Raw genomic sequence first — 27,244 nt, 5'->3', positions numbered from 1 at the left:
TCTTGAAACGTCTCTCGGCATTGATAAATCATTAAATGGACTTTCTTGTACATCAATGGGATCTGAAACAGAGGCATAATCTAGTTCTTCAAAATAATTTCCACTGGGATTGTAGACTTCATTGCATGGAACATACTCAAATGAGGATGTATCTCTTGAATGCACTTCCTAAAAGGGTACGAGTTTATTAGAGATTAGCAGATGTGGATCTGATCTTGCTGAAACCTGAAGAGGATTAGTGTCAGGATTTTCCTGCTTCAAATATGGAAATAGCCTTACTACAGGAATCAACAGGTCAAAGCTTGAATAGGGAGGCATATTTTTTTTTTTTTTATTGAAGCCATAATGAAAACTAGGAATGGAGATAGCCATAGATTGCTTTTCTCTTTTTTTCTTCTCTGAAATTGTAAAATTTTATAAAAAGTATTAATGATCTTCAATTTCAGGCAGCAAATACTTCAAGAAAAACATGTTAAAAACAAGACTTTGACTAAGGTCCTAGGCTGGTTTTTCATCGATCTGAGCTGGGTGACTAGGATAGGATCCATGTCGGGACAATTCTGGAGATGCCCATGTGGTCGGTTTTTTTATTAGATGCCTGTAACTTGTTAAACCTTGAAACAGCTGCGGGATTGTCAGATAGCTGCGGGATCAGGGCAGTTTCTGCAACTAAGTTGCAAAACCTTATTTGAACAAGATACAGTGTTTTGAAGACCACTACAAAGCATAACCAGACAATTTTGGACAATTTGAACCTATCAAATCACTTGAGTTTTTTTTTTTTTTTTGAATCAATTGAAGTGATGAAATTTATTTTGTCTCCTATTTTTTTTTTTTGTAACAATTCTTTTTCTGATCCTCCAGATCACACAAAGTGCAGGAGGAGAGCATACTCAAGAATTATTGTTTTGTCTTTTTTTACTTAACAATCCTTTTTCTGATCCTCCAGATCACACAAAGTGCAAGAGGAGAGCATACTCAAGGATTATTAATTTTTTTTCCAGATGTAAGAAATAAGGTCTCCTAATTACACTTCCCCGACAACGGCGCCAAAATGTTTAGTCAATTTAACGTCTTAAATTGCTCTACATAAATTATCAATCCGGGTATCGTAAACTGATGAAGTGTGGTGCACTATATGTGCTTAGTTAACCTTTCTCTTACTTCGTTGTTTTATAGTTTATGTTCAACTCTTCCTAAAACTCTGCTTCAAACACATGTGCTGTGTAAAGCACGATTAAGAAGTAGTCAGAAATAAGTCCAAAAAGTAGTCAAGCTCTAAGGTGACAAGTAAGAAAAACCACTTTAAAGACCAGTTATAATGTTCAACTCTTCCTAAAACTCTGCTTCAAACACATGTGCTGTGTAAAGCACGATTAGGAAGTAGTTAGAAATAAGTCTAGAAAGTAATCAAACTTTAAACTTGCAAAGAAAGAGCTTGAAAGAAATAACTTGAAATGAAACTGAAAGCAAAGAACTTGAAATGACTTGAAAGTAAATGACCACTTCCAATGGCACTAGACACCATTCATGCTGCGGCTAATAAAAGAAAAGAAAGTCACTTTTAAAACCAAAGATAAAGATTATCTCTCTCTAACTCGATGCTTCTAAGCACATGTACTGTGTAAAGCACGGATAGAAAGTAGCTTAAGTTGAATTAGAAAAGTGAGAAAAATCTGCTTTAAAGACTAATGATAATATTTTGCTCTTTCTAATTCTCTACTTCAGCCATATGTACTATGCAAAGTATGATTAGAAAGTAGTGAAAGATTAGTCTAAGAAGCACTCAAAGCCAGCTGCAAGTTAGTGATATTTTGATCTTAAAATATAACAATTTATGATGAAGATCATTTATGTGTTAGCAGCTCTTTGAGAAATAAAATTAAAAATCAGCTATAAAAACAAAGGCAGCAGCTTGAACCTGTCAACTTCAAATACCATTAGTTTGTAAAGCAAATACATAAACATAAAAACAAATCCCGGGAGAAAATAAATGCAATAATTCAAACTGTACAAGGCAGGGGCCCCCTTCTACCTATGAAATCAAAGCATACTTAAAATTGCATGAATGAAAATCTAATCTACCTTACATTCTACAAAGCAATATTTACAAAATGAAATCTAATCTATTTACATCCTAATATGCTCCATGACATCTACTTCACATCTCCTTCCATGTTGAGAACATCAAAGCTTTATTCAATTTCTTCAAAAGTGCAAAGTACAAAAGCTTTCAAAAGCCATGAGACTAACAAGCTAAAAGGACTAAGAAAAGACTAAAGGAAAGACTAAAGAGAGACTAACTAATGAAGGAGAGAGATCTCCTATTTATACAAAAAGATGAGAGCCATCTCATTAATGATAATCCATGAATCTCTCCTTCTACCTCTAGAGTCCTAATTAAAATAGGAACTGATAAGACACATGTCTTTTAGAGTTACAATACAATTAGGAGATGTGACACATATCCTCATGATCCCATGATTCTTTCCAACCAAATTCGAATTTGGCCTTAGAGTGCCACATAAGGGTCTTCTAGAAGTCTCCTTTCAACCTACATATGTCAACAAACTCAACCCATTTGTTAGGTATAAGCATATGCACATTATTTTCTAATGTTTAACCACAAATTCACTTAAAAGGCTTAGAAATAATAAATATTGGAAAAACATAAAGGTAGCCCAATGATAATGAAAGTGGGATGAATGTGGTGACATAGTAGTGAAATGGAGGTGAAATGGAGGTGATATAATGGACATAATAGTGAAAGTGTAATGGAAATGAATGACATTTTCAAGACTCAACAGTGTTGCATGTGACACGCATGGGATGTGCACGCAAAGCAAGCTAAATTTATGACTTGTACTTGAGTTAAAGTAGAGAAAGCTAAAGATAAGATAGTTAACTAAAGTAAAGTCACTTATCTTCAATTAACTTGACGAGCTAATTTTGGCCATCAATCTTAGCTTGGGAAAGTTATAAATTAAGCCTGAGTGTTGAGGCTAAGACACAACAACGACACTAGTTTAAGGAGGAGGAGGAGTGTGATGCTCTAGTGTGTTGGGCGACGGGCTCGAGGAAGGTGCAAGGAGCAACGATGGAGAGTGATCCAGATCAGCCGAGGAAGATCAAAGGACAGATCTAGGGCTTGATCAACTGGATAACTCCAGGTTTATTGTTGTATATGTAATTCCTTAGTTGGGCCAGTATCTCAAGCCGAGAGCCCAAGTAAGTTCTGTGATTAATTTATTAATCAAGAACTGTGGATTGGGCAGAAATCTGTTTGTGTATGTGATCCAGATCGAGTTTTTTGCTTCCATTATATTTTGTGTTAGGTATCTCGCCGTGTATTTGTTCAATAATTAATTGTTGGGAATTGAATATTGGGTGCTGGGTTTGAAAATTCTAACATGGTATTAGAGCCCAACTTTGAATCGATCCCAAAATTATAGGTACCGGGTTCGTGTCGGATCATTGGAGCCAGGTTGGCTGGGATCATACGAATCAGAATTTTTATTAAGGTGGCGAGATTTTTTCTTTGGGCCATTTTTTGTTTTTCCCAGGGAATTTTTTTTTGAGTTGAAAGAAAAAAAAAGTGGTATGATTCAAAAAAAGGAAAAGAAGGAAAAAAGGGGGCTATTTTTTCAAAAACATAAAAATTGAAAAAAAAAGTGGCACAAGGGCCCGTAGTGGCTGGTCGACAGCTCGACCTAGCTAGTTGTTGGCTAGGTTGACAACCCACAAGTTGTTAGAAGTAGCTACTGCTAGGGAAGCTGACAGGCTTGTTGATGGGACAACAAACAGATCGCGAGTAGGGGCGAAAGGAGCATGTTGCAGGGACTAGGCTAAGTGAGTGTTGGGTCGCAACAGGGGTTGGAAGCACGATGTAGAGGGTTGTCAACTGACAACAACTCATGACAGTCAAGAGTTGAAGGAGTCGAATGCAGGTGACAAAGTGCATCTTGGGGACAACATAGTTACAATTAGGAGTTATCGACAATAGGTGACAGAACAGTTGAGGATACGGCCGCCGGTAGTAGGGCTCACTTCTGACTTTGCAAAAAAATCAGTAGCACTAAGGGTGGGAGAAAAGAGGTTGACAATCGTTAAGGCCACTGAGTTGCCTGACTGAGGAGCTATCGAAGGACACTAACCGCTACATGTAGCTGACGGGAAAAGCCATGGTTGGTTGTTACAGGGAGAGTGGACACACCAAGCACAAGGGTTGCTTAGCGTCACACACACAAAATAATCAATAGCTCATGGAAAAACTACACAACGATTGATTGCTAATAGGAAGCTGCGAACAGTCAGGCAGCTGAAACAAAGAAACAGGAGAGAGGCAAGGAGTGGCAGCGCGTCAGGTCCAAGAAGGGGTCTATGGAGAGCAAGTTGTAGTGTACTACTTCAGGCTAAGGCCGACAGACTCAGTCGGGGACCACAACCAACAACGGTGTCAAAGAAAGTGGCAAACACAACTATGGGGCATGATGTCTGTGCAATGGAATGACATACAAGGTCCATGCGTTGGTAGGATCTTGGGCCCAAGGGTTCAAGCAGCAAACCATGTGGGTCAAAGGTTGCAAAATAGGCTGGCACAACTGACATTTGAACTGTTGCAAATAGTTTGTGAAAAGTGTCAGGGCTTTGTCGACAGGAAGCTGGAACCAATAGAGCCACAAAGGAGCTTAGACAACAACCCAAGTTTGTGGGTGCAGTAGCTAGGCTACATAGGATCGTGTCGCAAGAAGTGTGTTGTGCTGGGCATGATTAGATAGTGACAGGTCATAGTGGACATCAAGAGTCATTGGGCAGGGGATTTGCCGCTACAGGCATGGGCCTGAAGTTGTTGATTTTGGGTAGCATCAGATGTGCTCTAGCCACAAAAATTGGTGGAGAGGCTAAAGCACATGAGATCTCCAAGACCCAGAAATGGTTTGGGCAGAATCTAACCAGTTTGGAAGATATTAAAATAATTAATATTTTTAATGGAGTCCCTAAGTCTAAACTTAGGGAAAATAAAATATTAATGTGAATTAATATAAAACTGAGTTAGAATGGTCCAAAAGTCATGGATCAAGCCAGATCTAATCTTAGCTGTTGATTAGGGACTTAATCTCGGCCGTTGATGGACCAACGAGAAAAGTATAAGAAGAGGCTTGAGGGTCAGTTGGAGAATATACTGAGGGAGACCAGTCAGTTCGATTTCTGGAGCGGGGTTAGCTGAGAAATTCGAACTAGTGGTTTGGAGAGCAGCAGGAGGCAACAAGTATGGAGCAGAGAGTCAGGATCAGCAACAGAAGACCAGCGCAGAGGCAGGAGAGGCAGACGCTGAGGCAGCAAGAGACTGCGTAGTCACTAGAGGGCCTGCGTGGGTGACACAAAGAGGCCCAGGGCTAACGCAGACAAGCAGGGGCTGACGCAAAGTGTCTGGGAGCTACGCAAAGGTCAGCCAGGCTGACGCTGGGACTGGGAGAAGTGCTGGAGAATTTTTCTCTCTGTTGGGTAAGCTAGTTTGGCACCCGGTTGTACTGAAGAATTGCTGAATAATAAAATCCTCCCTTGCTGCACCGGTTTTCCCACATTGGGTTTTTCCGGGGACTGTTGTCCAAAATATCTGTGTCAATGTGTTGATTCTTGTGCATGTGTTTGTTTCTGTATTATGGTGTGATATCTGTAGCAGAATTTATTTTAATGTTTATTGAAGGAATTTCATAAATAACTTATTGAAAATAAGTAGGCAAAGTAAATCAGATGTTGCAGTGATAGAATTTTCACAGAAGTTGCTGGTAGTAGCCAATGGTAGGTACGAAGGATAGTTTCAACAACCAACAGGATTGGCGGAGGTCAACCCTCAGAGGGAGAGAGGGAGACTGTACTAATTGAGGGATTGGAAACAAAACTCGTAGGTGTCTCAAATGACCGAGATAGACCCACAGCCGTGCTAGAAGGACTTAGCATAGGATTGAGGCTAGTGGATAGTAGAGCGTCCAACCACATGACAGGAATGAGAGTGTTCTGCAGTATTTCAGATATAGGTTCAGACTGTAGTGTGTTTAGTGGGACTAGTACCATGCATGCAGTGAAGGGGGTTGGATGTTTCAGATTCCAGCTAAGTCAGGAGGATTTATAGAGGTGACAAGGATTTTGTTTAAGGGTTGATGGTACTCATGCTCTTAGAATTAGCCTTAGAGGTTGTTGGATATAGAATTTTGTTCCAGGATAGACAGGTGCTTCTATATTTAGAGGGAGCGATCTTGGATGTAGCTGTAGTGCTTGGCATTATACAGGGACAGTCATACAGGTTGTTGGGACAACCTGTGGGTATATTTGAGGGGATCTTGGATACATGATCAGTGTTAGTTGTTGAGAGGAAGCAGGTGGCAAGGAAGAGTGATTCTTCGTGTACTGCTAGGAGCCTTAGCTGAATTGATATGACATTGTTAGACGCTCAAGATCAAGATCCTAGGAGCATGGTTGGAAGGAACAGGTCTTCAGATCAGATTCCGAAGAAGGTAGCAAGGAAGTCTTCTAGTTCAGAGGGGGTAGTAAAGCAACAAATAACATGGTGGTGTTGGAGACAGATCCAGGTGGAGGAGGTTCTTCCTGAAGTACCTCCCTCGCTAAGAGGGAGTGTTGATTTTTGTAGCTCATAAGTTACTTCTAGTCTTGTGTCTTGACTAGAAGGACCTTGATTTGCATCTTTTGGAGCTTGCATACGACATGTAGAGTAAGTGAGTTGCACGCATGCGAAGGTGTTGCTTGTGACATGCATGAGATGTGCATGCGAAACAAACTAAATTTATGACTTGTACTTGAGTTAAAGTAGAGAAAGCTAAAGATAGGATAGTTAACTAAAGTAAAGTCACTTATCTTCAATTAACTGGGCGAGCTAATTTTGGTCGCCAATCTTAGCTTAGGAAAGTTATAAATTGAGCCTAAGTGTTGAGGCTAAGACACATCAGTGACACTAGCTTTAGGAGGAGGAGGAGTGTGATAATCCAATGTGTTGGGTTTGAGGAAGGTACAAGGAGCAGTGATGGAGACAAATCCAGATCAACTGAGGAAGATCGAAGGACAGATCTAGGGCTTGATCAACTAGATAAATCCAGGTTTATTGTTGTATACGTAATTCCTTGGGTGGGCCACTATCCCATGATAAGAGCCCAAGTAAGTTCCGTGATTAATTTATTAATGAAAAACTATTGATTGGGCAAAAATTTGTTTGTGTATGTGATTCAGGTCGAGCTTTTTGCTTCCATTATATTTTTTGTGTTAAGAATCTGGTCACGTATTCGTTCGGTAATTAATCGCTGGGAACTGAACATTGGGTGTCGGGTTTAGAAATTCTAACAAAAAGGGGCTCCATAATTATAGGTGGACCCATATAACCTATGTGATAATCTTCGCCCAACCAAATTAGCTCAAAGAATAGACCCTATCCAACCAACTCAACAAACTGCTCCCATGGTTTTATACACAAAAGTATCAACCATGTGAAATACAAATGGTAAAGGGGGTAGCTCAATGTTGGTTGAACATATAATCAAGTGCATGGCTACTTAATGACAATTTTAATAAGTTATCCCCCCCCCCACCATGAAATGTTTTATTATAACCAAATATGGCCCACCAATTAAAATATCCTAAGCACTTGGAGTATAAAGGTATCCATCAAGATAAATAATTAATATATAAATGTATGAGTAAAAATGATATGATATGATTGATTACAAATAAGGGCCCTGTTACCGACCAAATAGTGGGAAACCCATAGGAGAATTTTTTCTCTTCCTTGCACAACTAGCTAGCTAGTAGCCCTATTGATCCACACATGACATGACGCTAAAGATCCCATCTGACATTCTCTCTTGAAGGAAGGTGGGTCATCCATCAACAGACACTTTAACCATTTTGTAATCATGTGCTTTTACTTAATGTTTTTGGCTATTTTGCACGAAACACCTAGTCGGAGGCCTTACCAGTATTGGAAACTCGATGAACTGCTGAAACACAACCGAAATGGCCCCTAAACATCGTCGTTCGTACCATACGACGTTTTGCGATTCCATGCCACACTGTATGGTTGACGACATTTTAGGGCCATTTCGGCTAAAATTCGTTGCGTTTTATTTTTATTTTTTATATTTATCTTCGGGTTCGCTCAAGCAGCCAAGAAGGGCGCGGGTCCCTTCTATGGCCCAAAACACTTAGTTAACAATTTTTTTTAAAGTTAAACGCTTAGGTAAGAAAATTTATTAAAAAAATTAGAAATAGAATTCTCTAGAAAACTTAAAAAGTTAGAATTCTCTAGAAACCCTATCAACCTCTTCCTTTCTATAAAAAACACTTCATTCACTCATTTCTCACACATTCTTCAGCAAGAGGAGCTTCCTATAGTAGTAACAAGCATTTTAGTTGTGTTTGAAGCTTTGTTGCATTTCTAGCAAGAAGGGCATGGGCAACAACTGTTTTGGTGATGAATTATTTTCTATTTTTGTAACATTCATGGCTTCTCAAAGTTGTGTTTCTGGTGCCCCTAGATCTACTCAAGCAACCAAGCAGCAAGAATACTAGCCTCTTTGGAAGTATGTTTCCAAAATCAAGGAAATGGTTTCAATGGCACATGGGAATGGAAGTGCAATTTATGCAAAAGTGATAGGACCTTAAAGGGCTCTTACACAAGAGAGAATGCTCACATTGCATGAAGAGATAAAGGGTATTGAAGTGTGTGCACATACCAAAAATCTGGAGGTGAGGGCTACATTCAAGAGAGAGGAAGATGGTGCTCAAAGGTTGAAGGATCAAAGAAGCAAAATTGGCATGGGTGGTACTAGCAATCCTCGTTTGGGTGCTAGTAATAAGCCAAGGATTGCTCATGAAGCAAGAAAGAGGAGGGAACTAGTAGTAGAAGAAGAGTTATCCAAGTCATCAAATCCAGTTAGAGACAGTAGATTGTTGAAAATAGTGATGATAATATCGGCGAGATATCGCCGAATATCGGAAATATCGCGATATTTTCGGCGAGCCGAAATATCGCCGAGAAAATATTGCGATATTTTGGCTCCCGAAAATATCGCGATATTTCTGAGATATCGCCGATATCTCGGCAAAATATCGCGAGACGACATAAAATATTGCCGGGCGTGTTATGCCGCGGCTAGAAAAAGGGAAAATCGTTTTTTTCTTCATTTCTGTTTCTGAGTGTTGGAGAAGGAAGGGGAAGAGTTTTGTGGTGGTTGTCAAGGAGGGTTTGAGGATCAAACAACGATTATCACCACCAACTAAGATTTTTTTGTGGATCAAAGATTGAAGAACAATGACACAAACTTCATTTCTTCCATTAACAAGTATGTTCTTAAAAAACCCTATGTTAATGATTTTCTCATAGATTTAGGGTTATGCTTGCTTGCCTCTTACATTTTGTTTCTTTGTTTTTTTTTCCATTTTCTATGATTTTCATGCCCATGAGCCAATGCAAGGGTATTCTCCATATTTGGACAGCAAGCTTCATTTTTTTTTTCAACTTTCTTATGCACCCTCTTATTGCCATTTTTCATTCACACTGCAAAATGCAAATAATGTAGTATTTTTTTTTAAATGAGGTGGTTATTACTTATTATTTTTTGTGTTGGGACGTTTAATGCCAATTTTTTGTTTTTTTGTGCCCTAGGTTTGAATTAGTTCACTACAAATGTCAAATATGCCAAAAGCCTTGGACCCATTTTGGGAGTATGGGGAGGCTGTTGGTGGGGCAAATCAGGCATCTATATCATGCAAATTGTGTGGGACCAAGATGTCAGGTGGGGTTACACGATTGAAATACCATCTGGATAGACTCCCTGCACCTGATGCAGATGTAATGCCTTGTATGGTTTCTAGTGCGGAGGTTATACAAAAATCTCTTGAAGCAATTGCTGAACAAGACAGAAAGAAAGTTGCTAGGGAGAGGCCAATGGTCTCATATAGATAGCTGCTAATTTTATTTGTTTTGCAAATTTTGCTACATATAAGTTTATAACTCATGATGATGAAATACTTTTAAAGTTTTATATATGTGATGTTATTTTGTTTGAGTCCTTGATTGGACAATTATCAGGGATCAACAGGATATGTGATGTTATTTTGTTTGAGTCCTTGATTGGACAATTAATAGGGATCAACAAGATTTGGTATTGCCTTTGAAGTTTGATGTATCATTTCTATTTGACATCATATATATCAGTGCTTTCTTCATATTTATGTGCCAATGTGTTTAGTTCATGTTGTTATTGCTTTATATGTTTAGAAATCTGAAAAAAATGAATATATTATGCATTTTTTATGCTTGCCAATATTAGCCGATATTTTGCCGATATTGCCGATAAGATGTTTTCTGGACCCTCGCCGATATTTTGCTGATACCGATATTTTCAACACTGGCTGAAAATGCTTGACAATCAAGGGAGAGAAGAAGTTGACTCAAGTTATCCACCAAATAAAGACAAGTAATTAAAGTAAAAGGTGCACTAGAGTGGTGGAAAAAGTAGGTAGAGAAAAGGGGTAACTCATGCCACCATGATTGCTCCCTCCTTACATAAATACACTCTAGATGTATGTTGGATCCCCATTAGCTCGTCTCAGGGTTGTGGCATCTTTCTTGAAGTCTCTCCCAATCCATGACCACCATATCATACACTCCTATGTATTGATGGCTCACTTGGGACATGTCACTCCCCTTGGGAGTTGGAAACACCTAATAGGGTTGTTTACCTAATCATCCCTAACATAGCTGAGGTAACTTGTTTATAGGTCTTGATCTAGTTAGACATTTGAAGGTGAGTTTTTTGTGAAGTACTTTTGTGCCCCTAGCATTAGATATGGTCCACTATGATATTTAAATGGTTTCATGTCCCTAATGAAGTTGATCTCACTTGATTTTGAGAGGTTTTTTTCAAGTGGTTTCACGCATGTAGCATAGATCCCTTGATGGATAGCTTGACTCCTCTTCAACACCTTCCAAGGGGTTCTTTGCCTTGTTCTGAGAGTAGAAATGACTTTGTGGTGTTAGAAAATCAGAAAGGAAGAAATATTTTCTTATATAGATAATTACTTGTGATTCTTTTATCTTTATGTTCTTTTATATTTTAGTTCATCAAGCAATTACCAAAACAATAACACAAGGACAACAGATGTAGGTGGACAACCAAGGCAAAACCCCTATTTAGGAGAAAACCCAGTCAACAATTCTTCCTTCAATAGTTTCTCAAGATAATCCAAGACTCTTTGACCTAGACAAAGACTTCCTCCACACCAAGTTAGCCCTCAATCCTTCTTGCAAATGATAACCCTTCAAAAGCAACTTCGACCCAGTAGCAGCAGCAACAACTTCGACTAGACTAGGAAAACTTCGATCTCCCTTGATACACCTTAGAAGTGAGAGAGAGTTGGCCCAAAATTTCGATCTTGGTGTCTTCTATCTTCCTCCAAAAACTCACACTCCTTTCCAGCTCTCCTTCCAGCCCTTTTCCAACTTCATACTTCCTAGCTTCCAGCTTCAGGTATCGAATTATGTGTGAGAGAGTGAATTTCCCCAAATGAATTTGCACTGCCTTGTATATATAGCCTTCTAGTGAGGTCAAATTACCCTTATTGAGGCCAACTTGATCTTCTTGAGGCCGACTTGGTGTGGAGGAGACTAAATTCATTTTTGACTCAAAAATAATTCTTTTTACATGATTCGAAAGCCCAAGAAGGGTCTCTTTTAATGTACAATGAGTAGTGACTTAGAATAAATCCTAGAAGTCCTCAATGGGTACTTTGACCTAAAACATGATGACCCAAGCATGAAACCCATGCTTTAATAAATAATAATAATAAAAATATTTTCTTCATTCTTTTGATAAGTACATCTCATTGTGACTCAAATACATTTATGAAGACCGAACCTAGTTACATATTTCAACATGTGGCCCCAACGTTGCTCCTCAAAGATGAGCGTTGGGCCCTGAGCAACTTTCACATGCTTCTACACCTCTTGATGAGCCTCTAGATTCTGAAACACTAAGCTTGAAAGCTTGGACATTTGATTATTTCATGATGTTCCTAGATGGACCTAGGACACCCCTATGCTAGCTTTGACTCCATTTGATGGACAATACCTTGTTTCGAAGCCCAAATAAGAATGGTTATCACTGAGATGGCTTGGGAAGGGTAGTACACCCCTCTTTGATGCCAATGCTTGCCCTACGTGGTGCCACATCACTCCCACATGCATGGAAAGGGTGACATATAACTTCTTTTGGATGATGTCATGGTGGAGGAGGTGACTTTTGGAGATGTACACATCCACCTTGATGTTTTCTTGGAGGAGCATATTGATTTTTACACGACACTCAAGAATCTGGTTTGAGTTTAAATATCGAACACAAACACACTCAAATGCCACAACACTTCTACTTTGCACAACGAAATAAACATACATCAGTGAATCAACTAGTGGACATGACAATTTTTAATTTTTTCAACCCACTACATGCTATATTACAAAACTTTAATACAATAGTCTTAGGGCTCCCATACCAAGGATCATGGCCCTTACTCGCACTTCAAAACACAGTTCTCAACCTCCCTAATCTTCAAATCAAAACCACAGAGATATGCCGACAAATCTGCGGCCTTAATACAAGGTGAAGGTCTGCTCTCTAAGGGTCTCGACCCTCTCTCTTGCATAGAATCTAGCTCATACATAACTGACTTTTGGGTAGAGACTTAAGGACTGATTAACCACAAAAGAAGCCCTAACTAGGGCTTGAACTTTACACAGAAATATACCTCCTTTTCATGTGCAAATTTGCTCTCCTTGAGGGCCGAGTGTCACAGAGAAATTGCTCCACAAATTTGAGCAACTTCGGCCTCCTTTCTAGGCTTGGATCAGACCACCCATGCTCCCACTCATCCTCCTTTTAAGGCTTTGCAGTTCCCGAGGTACTCAAACCTCCTTCTAGGGCAAAATCACATGAGATAAGACATCTAGGATGTGTTCAAATGAGTCACAACTCTTGCCTTCTTATAGTTTCTCATGAGGGTAGACGTTAGCCCCCAAAGGGTGTCTTTTCAAGCCCAAGCCAACTTGAAGTTTCTAGACAAACCCCAACTATCATTAGACAATGGTTTTCTTCCATTTAATTTCGCCATCACATTGTTGCCTTAGGTCACCCTTGGTACATTAAGGTTGCCCCACTTGCAACAATAAATAAACAATAATTTCTTCACTTGGCTTCACACCCACTCCTTGGGTGCAAAAGTTAAAACCCCATCGCTTGGGTACTTTGCCTACAAAACCCTTTTGTGGGACAAGTTCTCACAAACCCAACATCTAGGGTTGTGGAGTACCTCCCAAGCTACACAAATCAACAAAGCACTCTTGGACCATTGCTTCACTCTCTTGATGCGTTATTTTCTATTTTGGAGGACAACATCATGGTGGAGACTATTTTTCTCCCACAAGTGTGGCATTTTGCAGTGTTTTGAAGCGATTTCAAGGTTGGCTTGTGACCTTTGACCTAGTTGAATGCTTAGGTAAACTTGTTTTAGGGTTTTGCTTGTAAAATTATGAAAAGGTGACTTGATTACCCTCGTATAAATAGAGGGGAGTCACTTTCATTTTATCATCATGATTCGTCACACTTCTTCTCTAGAAGTGCACATTAGTTTTTTGTTTTCTCTTTTATTTGGATGCAATGTGAATCTATGGTGCAAATTTGTTTTGGAGAAGGATATTTTTTGCATGAGAAGGTTTCTTGGGATAGATTGAAGAGATTCATGTAGAAATTTTGTAATTTTATTGTCTATATTTCAAATTTTGCATGCTATCTGATGTGAATTAGGGTTTCTATGTATTCCATGTTCGAAATTGCAATATTTGTCATGAAATATTGATCCCTTATGCTATGTGAAGTTGCTTTCCTTGAACCCTTCAAGAGAACTCTGAATTGTGCATCTCTTGAGCTTAAAATCTCCCTATTAAGGAAGCCTCTAGGGTTTGTAAGAAGAATCTATTTCCCTTTCCTTCATCAAGGTTGTCTTCATTAAATTTCCCCCCAAAATACTCCATTGCCCATTTAAATCAAGGCACTATTCTAGGAGCTGTTGATCAATCCTTCTTCTGTAACTATTTTTCTCTCCTCTCTAAATTCTAGGTATTTAGGGTTAGGGTTTTCTTGAAATTGTGCTAAATAGTAATTTTATTTGATGTATTATTATCCTTTAATAGGGACTGCATTTAGTATTTGGAGGAAAAAAAAATCTAACATTTATTGCTTAATACAACCCTATTACTTGGGCTGATGTCATCTTTTATTGTTGTTTTATGAATGTTTCAGCCATAAAAAACTCAATTGCATACCCAGACCTTGCATGCCCAATTGATAGCCTTGTTACTTTGTTGATCAATCATTGTCATCCTATTTCCTCTAGTTGTTATATGACATTGTGTGCCATATCATTGAAAATCTATCAAACCCTAACTTATAACAGCTTGTTAATCCATTCTAATGGTCTAAGGATAAAGTACTTGAACTTTGGTAAAGAGTATCTTAGCCTTCTTGGCTTCGCCAATACCTTTATCTCAATCATTAGACCTTTCCATCACCTTAAACCCTTCTTGTTGAATATCCTTTAGGTTATCTATATATAGGGAAGTATCTCTTGTGGTTTACTTCACCACTAAATAGCTAGATAAAAGCTGCTCAGGTGACAGTGGTAGCCGATGTCTTCTTGCCATGGGATCTGGATCTTCCTAGTGAGGCTTTACAGTAGGCCTACTAGATTTTGCAATAATAAGTCTCTCACTCCTCACTTGAGAAAATCTCTCTCAAATCTGCTAATCACTTGCAATTGTATTGTGTCTTCCTTCTTCCCTTATGCTGTCTCTATAATTCTTCATTGAGCTAGATCCCTAAGCCTCATCTCCAGAGTGACTGGCAGTTGAGATTAGATCTCACCTCATTTGAGATCAATGGTTGAGTTTAGATCTAGATCACTATGGTGAATATTTCACTTTTCCGTAGAAAAACTTAGCCCAATAGCCAACGTTGATCAATGAATTAATTAATGTTTTTTTTCCTAAGTTAGACTTACGAAAAAGATCATACTAGACACTCACTCAACATAAGCAAGCTCCTAGGAAGGTCTTGGACTACTCCTGCGTGGTTGACAGTTAGCTTATGCATAAGTACTTGTCCATTGCTACAATCATCAACAAGCATGGATGGGAGGCATCTGAGGCTTGTGGATCATCATAGGGTGGTTGGCTAGCAAGATGAAAAAATTGGAATTTTTTTTCTCCTAAAAGTCACTCACTTGGGTGGGTAACACTGTCCAAACTAGCAGGTCTCATTAAAGTTCTCACCGAGATGCTAAGGTGGCCGCACACAGGACAAGTGCCCACTATCACCTCAGCATGAGTCTCCACTCTTTATACCAACTTCTACGAAGCTAAGGGAGGCTTCCCTACATTAAATACCCTTCAACACAAGTTAATAGACCAGTGTTTGATAATACCTCTGGGGTGATAGAGTCTAGGAGTTAATTTTAAGCTCTTGCTAATCCAGAAATGAGAAATTGACTGCCAAAAAAGACAGACCATGAATACCTTGTTGTAGAACTTGGTAAATGAATGTAGATGAACAATTAGTTTGTTGTTCTGCAAGTTTAGGCTTGCAAAACTACAGAAAAACACGAACGATAGCAAGCTAAACCCCTTTAGGTGCCACATGCAAGTATATAAATACTACTACGAGTTGTATCTGAGGGTGGTAATGTTAGGGCAATGAATGAATATCAAATAAAACAACACAACACTAAAAATAAGTGAGTGAATTGAAAGATTATGCAATCTGGAAGATGTTTACTCACTGAAGGGATCAAAACCCAGATTCTCTTTTATATAGAAATTTAATTTCCAACAAGCTAGAAGTGTTTATTTCTTCTAATAATGAAAAATAAATTACCCGGAAGTGAAAATATGATAAGAGTTCACAAGTACATACCTCTTACCACTTGAAATTTGCTGCTATAAATAATGTGGCAAATCTGAAAACTTTTGGACAGCCCCTTGAAATTCACTTTATATCAGCTTTCTTACGCTTTAGAGAACTATACCTTCCTTGGGCCAAATGGATAAGATTTAAGCATAACTTAAGGGATGAAAAAAGCTAAAAATGGAAATTGAAGCTCAAGCTAGTGAAATATTTTTGTTTTTTTAATATTTTATAAAACAAAAATTTTAAAAGATAGAAACAAATACAGGAAATTATAGTTATCAATGTTTATCTATGTCATCATTCAAACACCTTGAAAATTCATACAGTAGAAAACCAAAATTTGTTTTCATAATAAGGCAACTTAACAATTAGAGTAGAAATCATCCCCACAAGCTCTCCCAAACTTAGCAAGAATAAAATGGCGAGGAAGAAATGAGTTCTTATCAGATTTTATAAAAACAATTTTCTTTTAAAACCCTAGAGAGGATCAATTCGTTTCTATAATTTTTGAACTCCAAAATTTTGAATTTAGGGCTTATTGGCAGTTTTTTATGGTGATAATACATAGCAGTTGGCATGGACCCATAGCCCCAGCCATGTAAGCAGAAATTAAAAAAAAAAAGGAGAGGCTTTTCTGCGCATTTTCAGGCTGGAAACTCTTCCAAAAACCATGTAACATATCCAATTCCCAGGCATGGCAGACATTAATCTGTCATACCCTTCTTGGGAATGTCACCTGCCCAGTGATTTCCTTAATTCCATTTTCGTTGTTTGTATTGTTGTGTTGTCTTACCTGTTACTTGTGCTTTTAATTCATGCAAGTACTCCAAAATTCCTCATTTACTTATTATCCTCTTATGATTATTATGATATAGAAGAAATTTGTCAACTAGTTCTCTTTCAGGTTACTTTCTTCTTGTCCATTTTTCAGTGCATTCACCTACCCAATATCTCAGTCGGACATAGCTATAACCTTATCGACGTGAAGAAGCGTAGACTCTTGAATGTCGAAACTGCATCCAAAAATCGGATTTCAGTGCTAGAAATAGGCTCAAATCCATTCTTCCATGCGAATATGTACATGCACCTTCAAATCAACCAGGTAATACATTTTCAAGTTTTTTTGGCCTATTATAGCGTTGTATGGACTGGAGCATTTAAAATTAATTTTCTTAATTTTGAACTCATTTTAAATTCACAATAATCAAGATTTGATGACATAGCATTTATGCTTAATAACAAGATTTAGGATCTTACAAAGAATTTTTGTACAGGTGGTCTAGTGGAAATGCTCAATAATTTTGGAATACATTGTATGAAACTTGGAATCACTTCATGATGCAAAGCCTAACTGCAGTTTGTGTTGTCTTCTTGTTCGACAAGGCAAATGATGTTAATTCTATATGCAGACAGAAACGAGCAGCTGCAATCCCAAAATCATCACAGAAAGAAATACTTTCACTTCTGGGAGACACAAGCGATGAAAATTATCCTATTTACATGCAAGGTATTTTTTTAACATTTCTGAACACCTTCACATGAGTTGCCAGTCTTCTCATTATTGCTAGTTTTTGAAATGAAAAGATATATATACTTACACGTCTTTTTTTATACATCTGTGAGCTCGCTCAATTTTTTGTTCTTCACTAAAAAGGGGAAAAGGGATGTTTTGGACTGATTATAAATTGCCAGTTCTCCTAGCCGTTTCCTCTTAGTCTGTATTCTGGTGGCATCAAAGCAGTTTTATGTTTGGTAGGACTGCGAAGTCAAAAAGCAAAGGGATGGGACTAAAAAACGACCTATCTGAGTAACAAATAGTTAGTTATATGGATTCTCCTAACCTCCTTCAGCCCATACCTATACTTGTACCCACATCCTGATGAACTCCTCCACAAAGGGAATTACTGCACCCTTGCACCTGTTGTCGCACAGGTTGTCTAGGCACTGCTACAATGCTCAGATCGGGGGCTGTCACCCTGATCCCCGAACTCTTCGTTTAATCTGTCTCCTTACAGCAAGCTAAGTGGGGTAGACCCTATGGAGAAATGGGATGAAGGAGAACCAGCTAGGAATCAACTGGTTCGGGAGACACAGCGAGGCAATCAAATACTTGATTAAGGCTTAGCAAGATTTAGAATTTGATTAGATTTTAAATGATTAATACCAGTGCCTTATGGAGTCAATGATCCAAGTAATTGATTATCAACTGCTGCTTAGGAAACAGAGATATGAAATCTGTTTATAATTCCACGATAAAATTATTTAACAATCGCTTGAAAACATTTGCAAAATGTCTAACATGTAACGAGCGTTAAATGATTCAAGCAATGACGATCGATTTCACTAGATGCACAATACCTCAGCAATTAAATTTCAAGAGATACAAATACCTTAATCAACCACGAAATTTAAAAGCTAACCAGTTCAGATCCTAGAATTTAAATGATTATGCTTAAAATCCCAAATTTAGGAAATTTACCACTTTCAAATAGTTAATCTTTAGATATAAAAATTTAAGCATATTTAACTATAGAAAAAGCACAAAAAACACCAAGAGGAAATTTTAGATCGACAACTTAATTATTCCTTAGGTGAATTTCTCGATATGTTAAGCAAGACTAAATGTGGTAAATGAGAAATCAAAATCTTTCTTTTAATGTGATGGAAGTAAAATGAATTAAAGGATTGATGAATTAAAATTTTAATGGGCCATAGGCCACATTGAAATTTTTTAATGTGAATGCGTAATCCCTTTAATTTGATTCCTTAGTCACCCAAAATTTTAAACCGTTTAAAATCTTTTAGATTTTTTAAAGATTTTTTTAGATATTTTAGATTTTTAAGTTTTATAATTTTAAATCAAAAACAAATTACAAAATAAAAATGAAATGAAACTAAATCAAGTCAAAAAAAGAAGAAGGTAAACTAACTCACACAAACGATATCGAATGTCAACAAAATCAAAATAAGAAAAATTAAAATAATAGAAAGAAATAAAGAAAAAAACCAAACATATAAATCAAACCTAAGTCAAAAAAATCAATGAAACTAAAAAATTGCACATACGCTAACCCTAACCAAACTAGACGCATACGAAAATTGCGATTTTTTTCTTTTATTTGCTGCAGGTCCTGACGGCGGAAGAGGGAATGGAGGTCTGCAAGAGCTTGTTTGCAGGCAAATCGGGAAGGGCGCTACGCGGAAGGCTGAGGAGCATAGGATGCTCATCGAACAACGAATTTCATGTGTGTTTGTGGGTTGGAGCTGCAATGAAGACGCAGAGAGCAAGATATGGCAGCGGAGGGGAGAGGCAGCGTGCGGGATCTGAGGAGATACGACGGCGGGGATGAAGAGTGATAAGGAGGGCCGCAGAGTATGGAGGGTTGCGTGGCGCTGGACGGAACAAGAAAAAAGTGCAATGGCAGTGTAGAAGAAGCAGCGTGCTGGTTTAGGGAAATACGTGGGAGCTGTAGCTACGAGATTGGCAGCAAGGACTGTGATGAAGACAAATCGATGCAGCAACGTTTGGGAGAACTGAGGGCTACAACAAAGGAGTGGAGTGCAGGTTTATAAGTTATGGGGAGCGTAGGAATGGTGACAAATAAGAGACAACGTGACAATGGCTGCAGCATACAGGAATGGGAGGCGGAATATGCAAATGCTCATGTTTGAAGCAACATAAAGGGAAGCAAGCTTAAACACGCGGCAACAAAATCCTTAAAAAAAATTTTCGAAAAATAATTCTGTTGAAAAACCCCAGGCAGCAAACAAAATGGAAAATCGCTGCCCAATAAAACCCTGAAATTTCTAGATTAAAATGTTATATTCTGCTTCAGGATTTATAAAAAAAAACCCTTAGAAAATTTTCTCCAGATTTAGAAAAGATTTGAAACCCTGGACTGCAAAACAATGTCCCTGCAAAAGCTGGTTTTGAGGCTAGATCTTACCCTCCAGGGCCTATATCTGGCTTCAAAATCAAACTTCACCTTCAGATTTGCAACCTGTTCATGAAAACACAAACACCCAGAATCCTGATATACCAAAAAAGGATGAAACCCCAGAAACCCTAAGTCAGAAAAATAAAAAAAAATTACAGATCTATGCACAGGAGTAGCAGATCTACCAGATCTGGCGAGTGTGAGTCCAACTCCGCTCCCAAATCTGATAATCTGAGGCTCTTAAAAGCCAGATTTATCAATTTAGCACAATTTTTTTTTGAAATTTTTAATTTAAACGGAGGTGCTTTGCCCAAAACCCTTCATGCATTAACAATGAAACTTCTTATGATAAGCCCAGGAATCAATCAAGCTGGGCTCTTCAGAAAATACTAATCGGGAGTTGGCTGGTCCCACTAAAAACTTTCCCTAACGCCCGATGATCTAAAAAATCAAGAATTCCCTGCACAACTCAATTCAACCATTAACGTAGAGCGAGAAAACGATAATAAAATTCAGATTTAATAGAGATACCTGCCATTATATTCAAAACTTAAATTACCATTCAAATCTCAGTGATCAAGCAAGATACCTGTGCTTAAATCACTCTTCATAAAGCTATCATCAATGGCTAAAAGGAAATATATGCATGAAAATAACACATCTTACAACATTTCCATGAAGAGTAACACCAGCAGAAATTAACCCCAAAGTCTTTCTTTACTGCTCATAAAAAAAGATTACAAGAGAGCTTTCACTTAGCACACGACTCAAAGATCGAATGATACTGATTGACAAATGACCTCCTATTTAAAGATAAAACCTCCAACGGCTAGTTCGAGTGGTCCTTGCCAAAGTGAACTCAACTGTTGATGAGGATCAAAATTTCTTTTAATCTCATTCGTCGAAATTTTAAATATTGCGGAAATTTCAATTTTTTCAATTAAATGCATTTTAATAAATTCAAAAATTAAAATTTTGCATTTATTTCCTCAAAATTTTGACTTTGACTTAACCCCAGGGACCCAAGACATAAAATTTAGCAAAATAATCAATTAACCTTAGTCCCTGGACCTGTTAAGATTTAATTTTTTAAAGGATCCATGAATTTTACCTCTGGAAAATTTAAATTTACCTAGGACCTAGGACCTATGAGGGGACAAATTTTTTTTCTAACCCTAAAGACACTTTACATTATGATTTTTACATTTGAAGGGGGAAAACCCATTTGCAAAAGACCCTCACAGACTACCCAGTTCTGCGACACAAATATAATCTAGCAGATCAAGCAATTTGTAATAAAATAACCTAACCAAATAGTTAGGAATATTCCCAAATCACTTTTACATAGACTTGATCTAGAACACTAGGACTCCCCTAAGATTCCAATGACAAAATCCATTCCAGCTATGGGGTAAGGCTAAAGGAAAACTTTGCCGAACATCTGAGAATGGATCGGTGAGACAAAGAACCTCCCGGAATGTAGATCGTTACCAGAAAACTAGGTTTACCTAGGTGATTACATACACGACACGAATCTGCTGAGATTATTTACATTATACACATGCAGACTGGGTTTACATTATGAGATGATCCTCAGGCTGATGATGATAGCTGGATGGCAGGAACACATCAATCAGGCGCTATCCCTTTTGCGAAAAAGGGGGTGTACTGCTATGGGTAGTTGACACGTAGTGGTCAACATCTGGCACTACTTGAGGACACGTTGCTGCATTGGAGGAATGTGAGAATCCAGAATCTGCATCCACGCAACACACAACAAAACATAAGTAGCGTCCATCCAAAAATCATCATATAACGTTAAGCACAGGAAATATATAAGCTTTTCATTTATTAACTAGTCTAATAACATGAAAAACACAAATCTAACTACAAAATGAAATACTGAAATAACAGGGCATAAGGTTAGAAATACAATACAAAGATGCCCCATGGCATCAGATGCGTTCAATATAGTGCATACTGAGCATTTGCCTGCTTTCAGGAAAATCTGTCAGCTGTTTCTCGGATGTGCCATGTCCAATCTTGCATACAGTAGGACTTTTTCCTATCCGAAAATCAAGCTGCTTACGGCTATCTGATGCATCAAATTGCTTTCTCATTCTCTTTCTCTTGCGTCTTTTCTTTGTGGCAGGCTATATCACTAATGATGTGGAACATTCTGCTTCAAAACTCTCAAATGAAGTATGTAAGATATGCGTGACATGTCTTTCTTCATTTTGCATTTGATTCTTATCAATTTTTGTTTTATCCGGGTCACCTTCAATTAGCCACTTTTCAATGGAGCAAATGACCTCCTCATAATAAGATGGAGCTTGCTGCAGCAGATAAGGAGGCTTCTGATCTATTGACGTCTCCTTGTTTCTTTCATCCTCTGACTGATGCTGAAATTTTTGTACCTGTATTGTTATGGCATCCATCTGGTTAGAGTGTTCAACCTTCATAGCATTGACTTCCCTGGCATGGTTTTCCTCCATGGTCAATAACTTATTTTGAAGGCATATCTGACCAACTTCCACATCTTTTATTACTTTTTCATTCTTTGCTTTCATGCCCATGAAACAATTTTGCATATAGTTTATCTCTTTCTTATGATTTGCTTGCATGGTAGCCAATTGATTATTATAATCGAATGTCATGATGGTCATTTCTTCATCCATAGTTAATAACTTGCTTTGCATAGAATTAATTTCCCTGTCATGATTAACTTTCATGATATCCATCTCCTTATCACGTTTTTCCAGGTGGGTGTATAAAGTTTTCATATCCTTGACATAATCAATTACAAATTTTTCTTGATTAAGCTCCATATTTTTTACCAGCCGCATTGGTTCTTCTATAATTTACTTATCATTTTCCCTTTCATTATCAGCAACTCGGCACTGATTTGACAACTTGTCCCTGCTTTTCCACTATCATGGATTTGATCTGCAATGGTACAAGTGGATGGCACATTCTGATATGGAGAATTGTCTTGAAATCTTTCATCGATAGCTGGACTCTTCACAAAATCACTTTCATTCTATTGCATAATTTTAGGTGCACAAGGCGAGCTACCTTGATAACCATATCTATCTTTAAAAGCATTGACGATGTCTTGTAAAGAAGCGAAAGAATCTTCAAGACAATTATTAAACCAATTCAAAGCATCACCCTCTAAAGAAAAGGCAAATAGACGCATTTTGACATCTTCATGATCATACTGGGGAGAACTACAATATATGAGCATTATACGAGTAAACCTGCATAAATGCTTTCTAACAGCGTCTGAATCACCACCCGAGAACAAAGACAATTTATGAATGGCCACTTCCGGAATATCATGGAGAACATCAGTAAAATGACACGAGGTAAATGAATAATCCATGATGAATAATGAGGGACCAAATGGATGATAGAGAGAGACCTCTGCTCAAGAAATCAAGAGATCCACAAGAAGGGAGCTTCTAGTAGAAATTCTTGTAGAAATGAAAGAAGTGGAGTTGCCACTTGAACATGAATCTAACTCTAGGATCCAAAAGGCAACAAACAACCGGATATAAGGGAGGGCTTCTTGTCTGAGAAATAATAGTTGGAAGAAGTGGAGTCACCACCCAAACAAGAAACAAACCGAAATGTGTAGGTGCTAAAAGTGCAGATAAAATGATAAATGAGATGACGAAAGATAGGGCGATGAAAAGATCAAATGACGCCAGGAAATGTTGTGTCGCTTGACCGGCTAATGAATGGCGGAAAAGATGAAATGATTGAAATGATGAAAGATGAATGTCGAAGAAATGTCGTGAGGACCAAGGACAGAAAAACTCTATCCCCGGCAATGGAACCAAAAATGTTGGTGTTGCCGGTAAAAATGATAAAGATGATATGAAGAGAATGAAGATAAAATACCGTTGAAGCGCCGAGAATAAAATATCCATACACTGCCTGCTAAACCCTTATCCATCTGCAGCTCCCTCAAATGCAGTCTTTATTTGCTGCTTTACCCTGTGTCCGTCCTTCGAAACCTGTCCTCCCTTCCTCGTCGACCCTCAACCCTTCCACGCACGCTTGCACACTCTTCTGACCTGCGTCCTCCTTCCATCAATCCGCAATCTTTACACACTGCTTCTTCCTCTCTGCTTGCTCCACGCTAATCCATCCCTGTTCTCGCATTTCTCCTGCCTTCATTGAGTTCCTGCACACAACAACAAACAACGCACATTCTTTTTGTGTATGCGTGAGTCTCCTTAGGGTTAGATAGATAGCATATGTACATATATTTTTTAGGTTTCATTAATTTTTGACTTAGCTTAATTTAGAATAATCAAATTTCATTTAAGTTTCGTTTAGTTTTGGTTTAGTTTAGATTTTCAATTTTCATTTTCAACTCGATTTGTTTTCATTTTTATTTTATAATTTATGATTTTTATTTTTTGATTTAAAATTCAAAACTTTAAAAAATCTAAAGACTTGAAAAAAATCCTAGAAATTTTTTTTAAACATTTAAAAACCCTTTAAAAATTTTTAAATCTAAAAAATATAAAATTTCAAAAGTCTAAAAAACATCTAAAATATTTAAAATCCAAAAACATTTAAAAAATATAAAATTAAAAAACTTTAAATCATAAATCTAAATTTGGTGACTAAAGATTTAAAATAAAATTCAGGGGTTTTTTTCGCTTAAACTCTAGAATTTTTAATGTGGCCTATGGCCCATTAAAAGTTTTGATTTTTTAACCCTTCGATTAAATTAAATTCCTAAGGAATAATTTTTTTTTTAACCTAAAGTTCCTTAGTGTCATTTGGTCATTAAATGTAATTTTTATGATTTTCCTATGGTCAAGGTGCGATAAACATTTTTAATCATATTTGGCTGTTGAAGAAAATTTATTAAATCTAGATTTGGGCAGTCAGCGAAAATAATTTTAAATCTAGAATTTCTTGCATATGGATTATTTATGATTGTCGCTTTTCATCGTTCTGGATAACTTGTTAATTCAAATATCGAAGGCACTGGTCTATAATTGTTTCTATCTTGTGGTCGTGTCTTGTTTACGTTGGCGTTTAATCTATCAATTTGATTTAATCATTTAGATTCATCAAGTTGTCCATCGTTAAAATCTCCTAGAGCCCATGATCCACAGGCTTTCTCATCCATTTACCTTAGGGACTACCCCCCTTGGCTTGCCTAGGAGAGAGTCTAAACGGAGTGAGTAAGGATTAAGAGTGATAGCCCTTACTCTGAGCGTTGTTGAGCCACCTAGACACTCTGCGCGACAACCGTACCCATAGTTCAAAATGTTTCCATCGTTTCCATACCCAAAACTACACCCAACCCTAAACCTAAACGTACCCATGTAACATAGCAATTATAGTTCTTGAACACGTCAACAACATCGTGCATGTCCTGTATGTCACTACTAGTCAATGTTTTGTCAGACAATCTAGGTCAAGGTTGCCAGAGTTCATGAACTAGATAGATAAATCCCATAAAATGGAATCCACATGAGTTGATGAAAAAATAATTTCAGTTATTTTTTATATTTGAAGCTCAAGGAAGGATTGGTGGAACATACAATTAAACATATGCCTTCCATAAATTCTGCAAAAACTTGTTTTTCCTGATGTTTAGTATGGTGATATTTCAGTTTAACACTATGATAAGGCTATAAGCTTCACTTATAACAAGGGGGTGGCTTCTGGTTTATGTTGCTTGGACTCCCCTCATTTTTTATTTTGAACTGACAAAGGCCAAGGCTCAAACATAACTCTGCTTATAGGCATTCATATACTGACCATGGTCTGGGAGGTCTGCATTGGCCACCTATGAGGTTTTGATCATCATGGCCCATTCTCTTAACCAAGTCATCAAATATCTCTGTACTTTTCTTTTACTAGGATTCCTCTTATCACAATGAGGGTAATGTGCTCAGAATTAGTATTACAAGGGATCCATTAGCACCATCAGAGAAGTAGCCATGAGTGGAAAATATCTACTCTGCAAAAGATGCCCAAGACTTGCACCTAGCCCCAAATGCGATTGTGTGAACTGGTGCACATCTACAAGAATGAGCACAAGCACAAGCTTGTCACTTGGTAGGACCTGAATGTGGCGAGGGCTATATTAGCTGTACCTGCTTGCACTGACCTGGCAAGCCACTGTCGGTGTCTATACTTTGGGGTGTAGTTCTTCAATTCCTAGTTCAGTTGTAGCTTTGTAATTGTGTTAGAATGTTCAAGATTAGATTCAATGTTCCCTAGAATTTATGCAGATGTATAGTCTTACTAATAGATATTATATTGATTTTGGCAGTTGGATTCATCTCCATTCGATTTTGCTTTGTGTTTTCATTTTCTCTTGTTTCTTCTAATACCGTAATGTATCTTTTGTATTTCTCCCTAGATTTTCCATTTGGATTTCAAAGAAAAATATCATCTATAAATTTGATCTGCATCTATATGACAAGTTTTATCAAGCACAAAAAATATTCCATTACTAGATAGCTTCAATAAAGATGAGCCAGATATGTTGTGGCTTAATTTGAATTTGGATTGAAAATTTGCAGGGCCCACTCTATGCACATTATGTACCATTGTGTTTGATTTGGACCAGAAAACATTATCAATATATAATGGGAACCCAAAATCTGAGAATGTTGCATTGACATTTCCTTTCACATAGGAGGAGAATATTAATGTGAAACAAAATCCCATCATAGGGGTATGGCACTATAATAAGATAGCTAGCTTGCAATACTTAACAACCACAAGCAAGAGTGGGACCTACAGGACATTGTATGTTTTAAATTCATGCTTATAAATGCCACAGTAAAGGCAATTACTTTTATACTAAAAAACCATCTTCATTCTTTTTGTTATAAATTTCATATATATGTTGTAACAATCTTTGTAGTTGCAATTTACCATTTCACAGATGTATCAGGGACTTTGATGTAATTGGTGTTTTACAAATTCTATTTTCATTTCAAAGATTTTTGCATTGTCACATTTTCAATCACTTGGTTGTCTCAAATATTGAAGAACCACCCATAAAAAATATAAATAATATAAATAACTGCCTTAAATTTGTATGTTGAGAACATGGAAGCAAGATTCTTTGCAACTCAGTAAGTACACTCAAGCTGATTGGTTTTGGTCGATGAATTTGTCGAGTTTATGTTATCTAATATTTTTAGGTGTATGTTCCCTGGTATTTTACAGGCTGAGTCATTGTAGTCTTCTAGTTGACTCTCCACTTTGGGTTAATTACCTGGTCGCTGCAAA

At 37.6% G+C, this 27,244-nt stretch overlaps 1 protein-coding gene across 5 annotated transcripts in view; it reads left to right on the top strand.

Annotated features, from left to right (window-relative positions):
- The window catches only part of LOC149198107 (uncharacterized), a 183,460-nt gene extending 156,528 nt beyond the window's left edge, over positions 1-26,932 (top strand). Inside the window, exons 6-8 of one of the 5 annotated variants that reach the window (XM_089406091.1) lie at positions 16,930-17,127; positions 17,435-17,532; positions 26,527-26,932. In XM_089406091.1, the coding sequence (XP_089262217.1) occupies positions 16,930-17,127; positions 17,435-17,509 (273 nt within the window). In that variant the 3' untranslated portion in view covers positions 17,510-17,532; positions 26,527-26,932. Of the gene's footprint in view, positions 1-16,929; positions 17,128-17,408; positions 17,533-26,526 lie in introns of all 5 variants that reach the window. The other 4 variants (XM_089406093.1, XM_089406089.1, XM_089406090.1 and 1 more) reach the window with 4 other exon arrangements.
- Positions 26,933-27,244: the final 312 nt, after the last annotated feature.

Source organism: Pinus tabuliformis, chromosome 2_2 (assembly GCF_031772625.1).
Source record: "Pinus tabuliformis cultivar Carrire ecotype Pingquan chromosome 2_2, CPIR1, whole genome shotgun sequence".
Classification (NCBI taxonomy): Eukaryota; Viridiplantae; Streptophyta; class Pinopsida; order Pinales; family Pinaceae; genus Pinus; species Pinus tabuliformis.
Note: the sequence above shows the minus strand (reverse complement) of the source record. Positions and strands in the feature narration are given on the sequence as shown.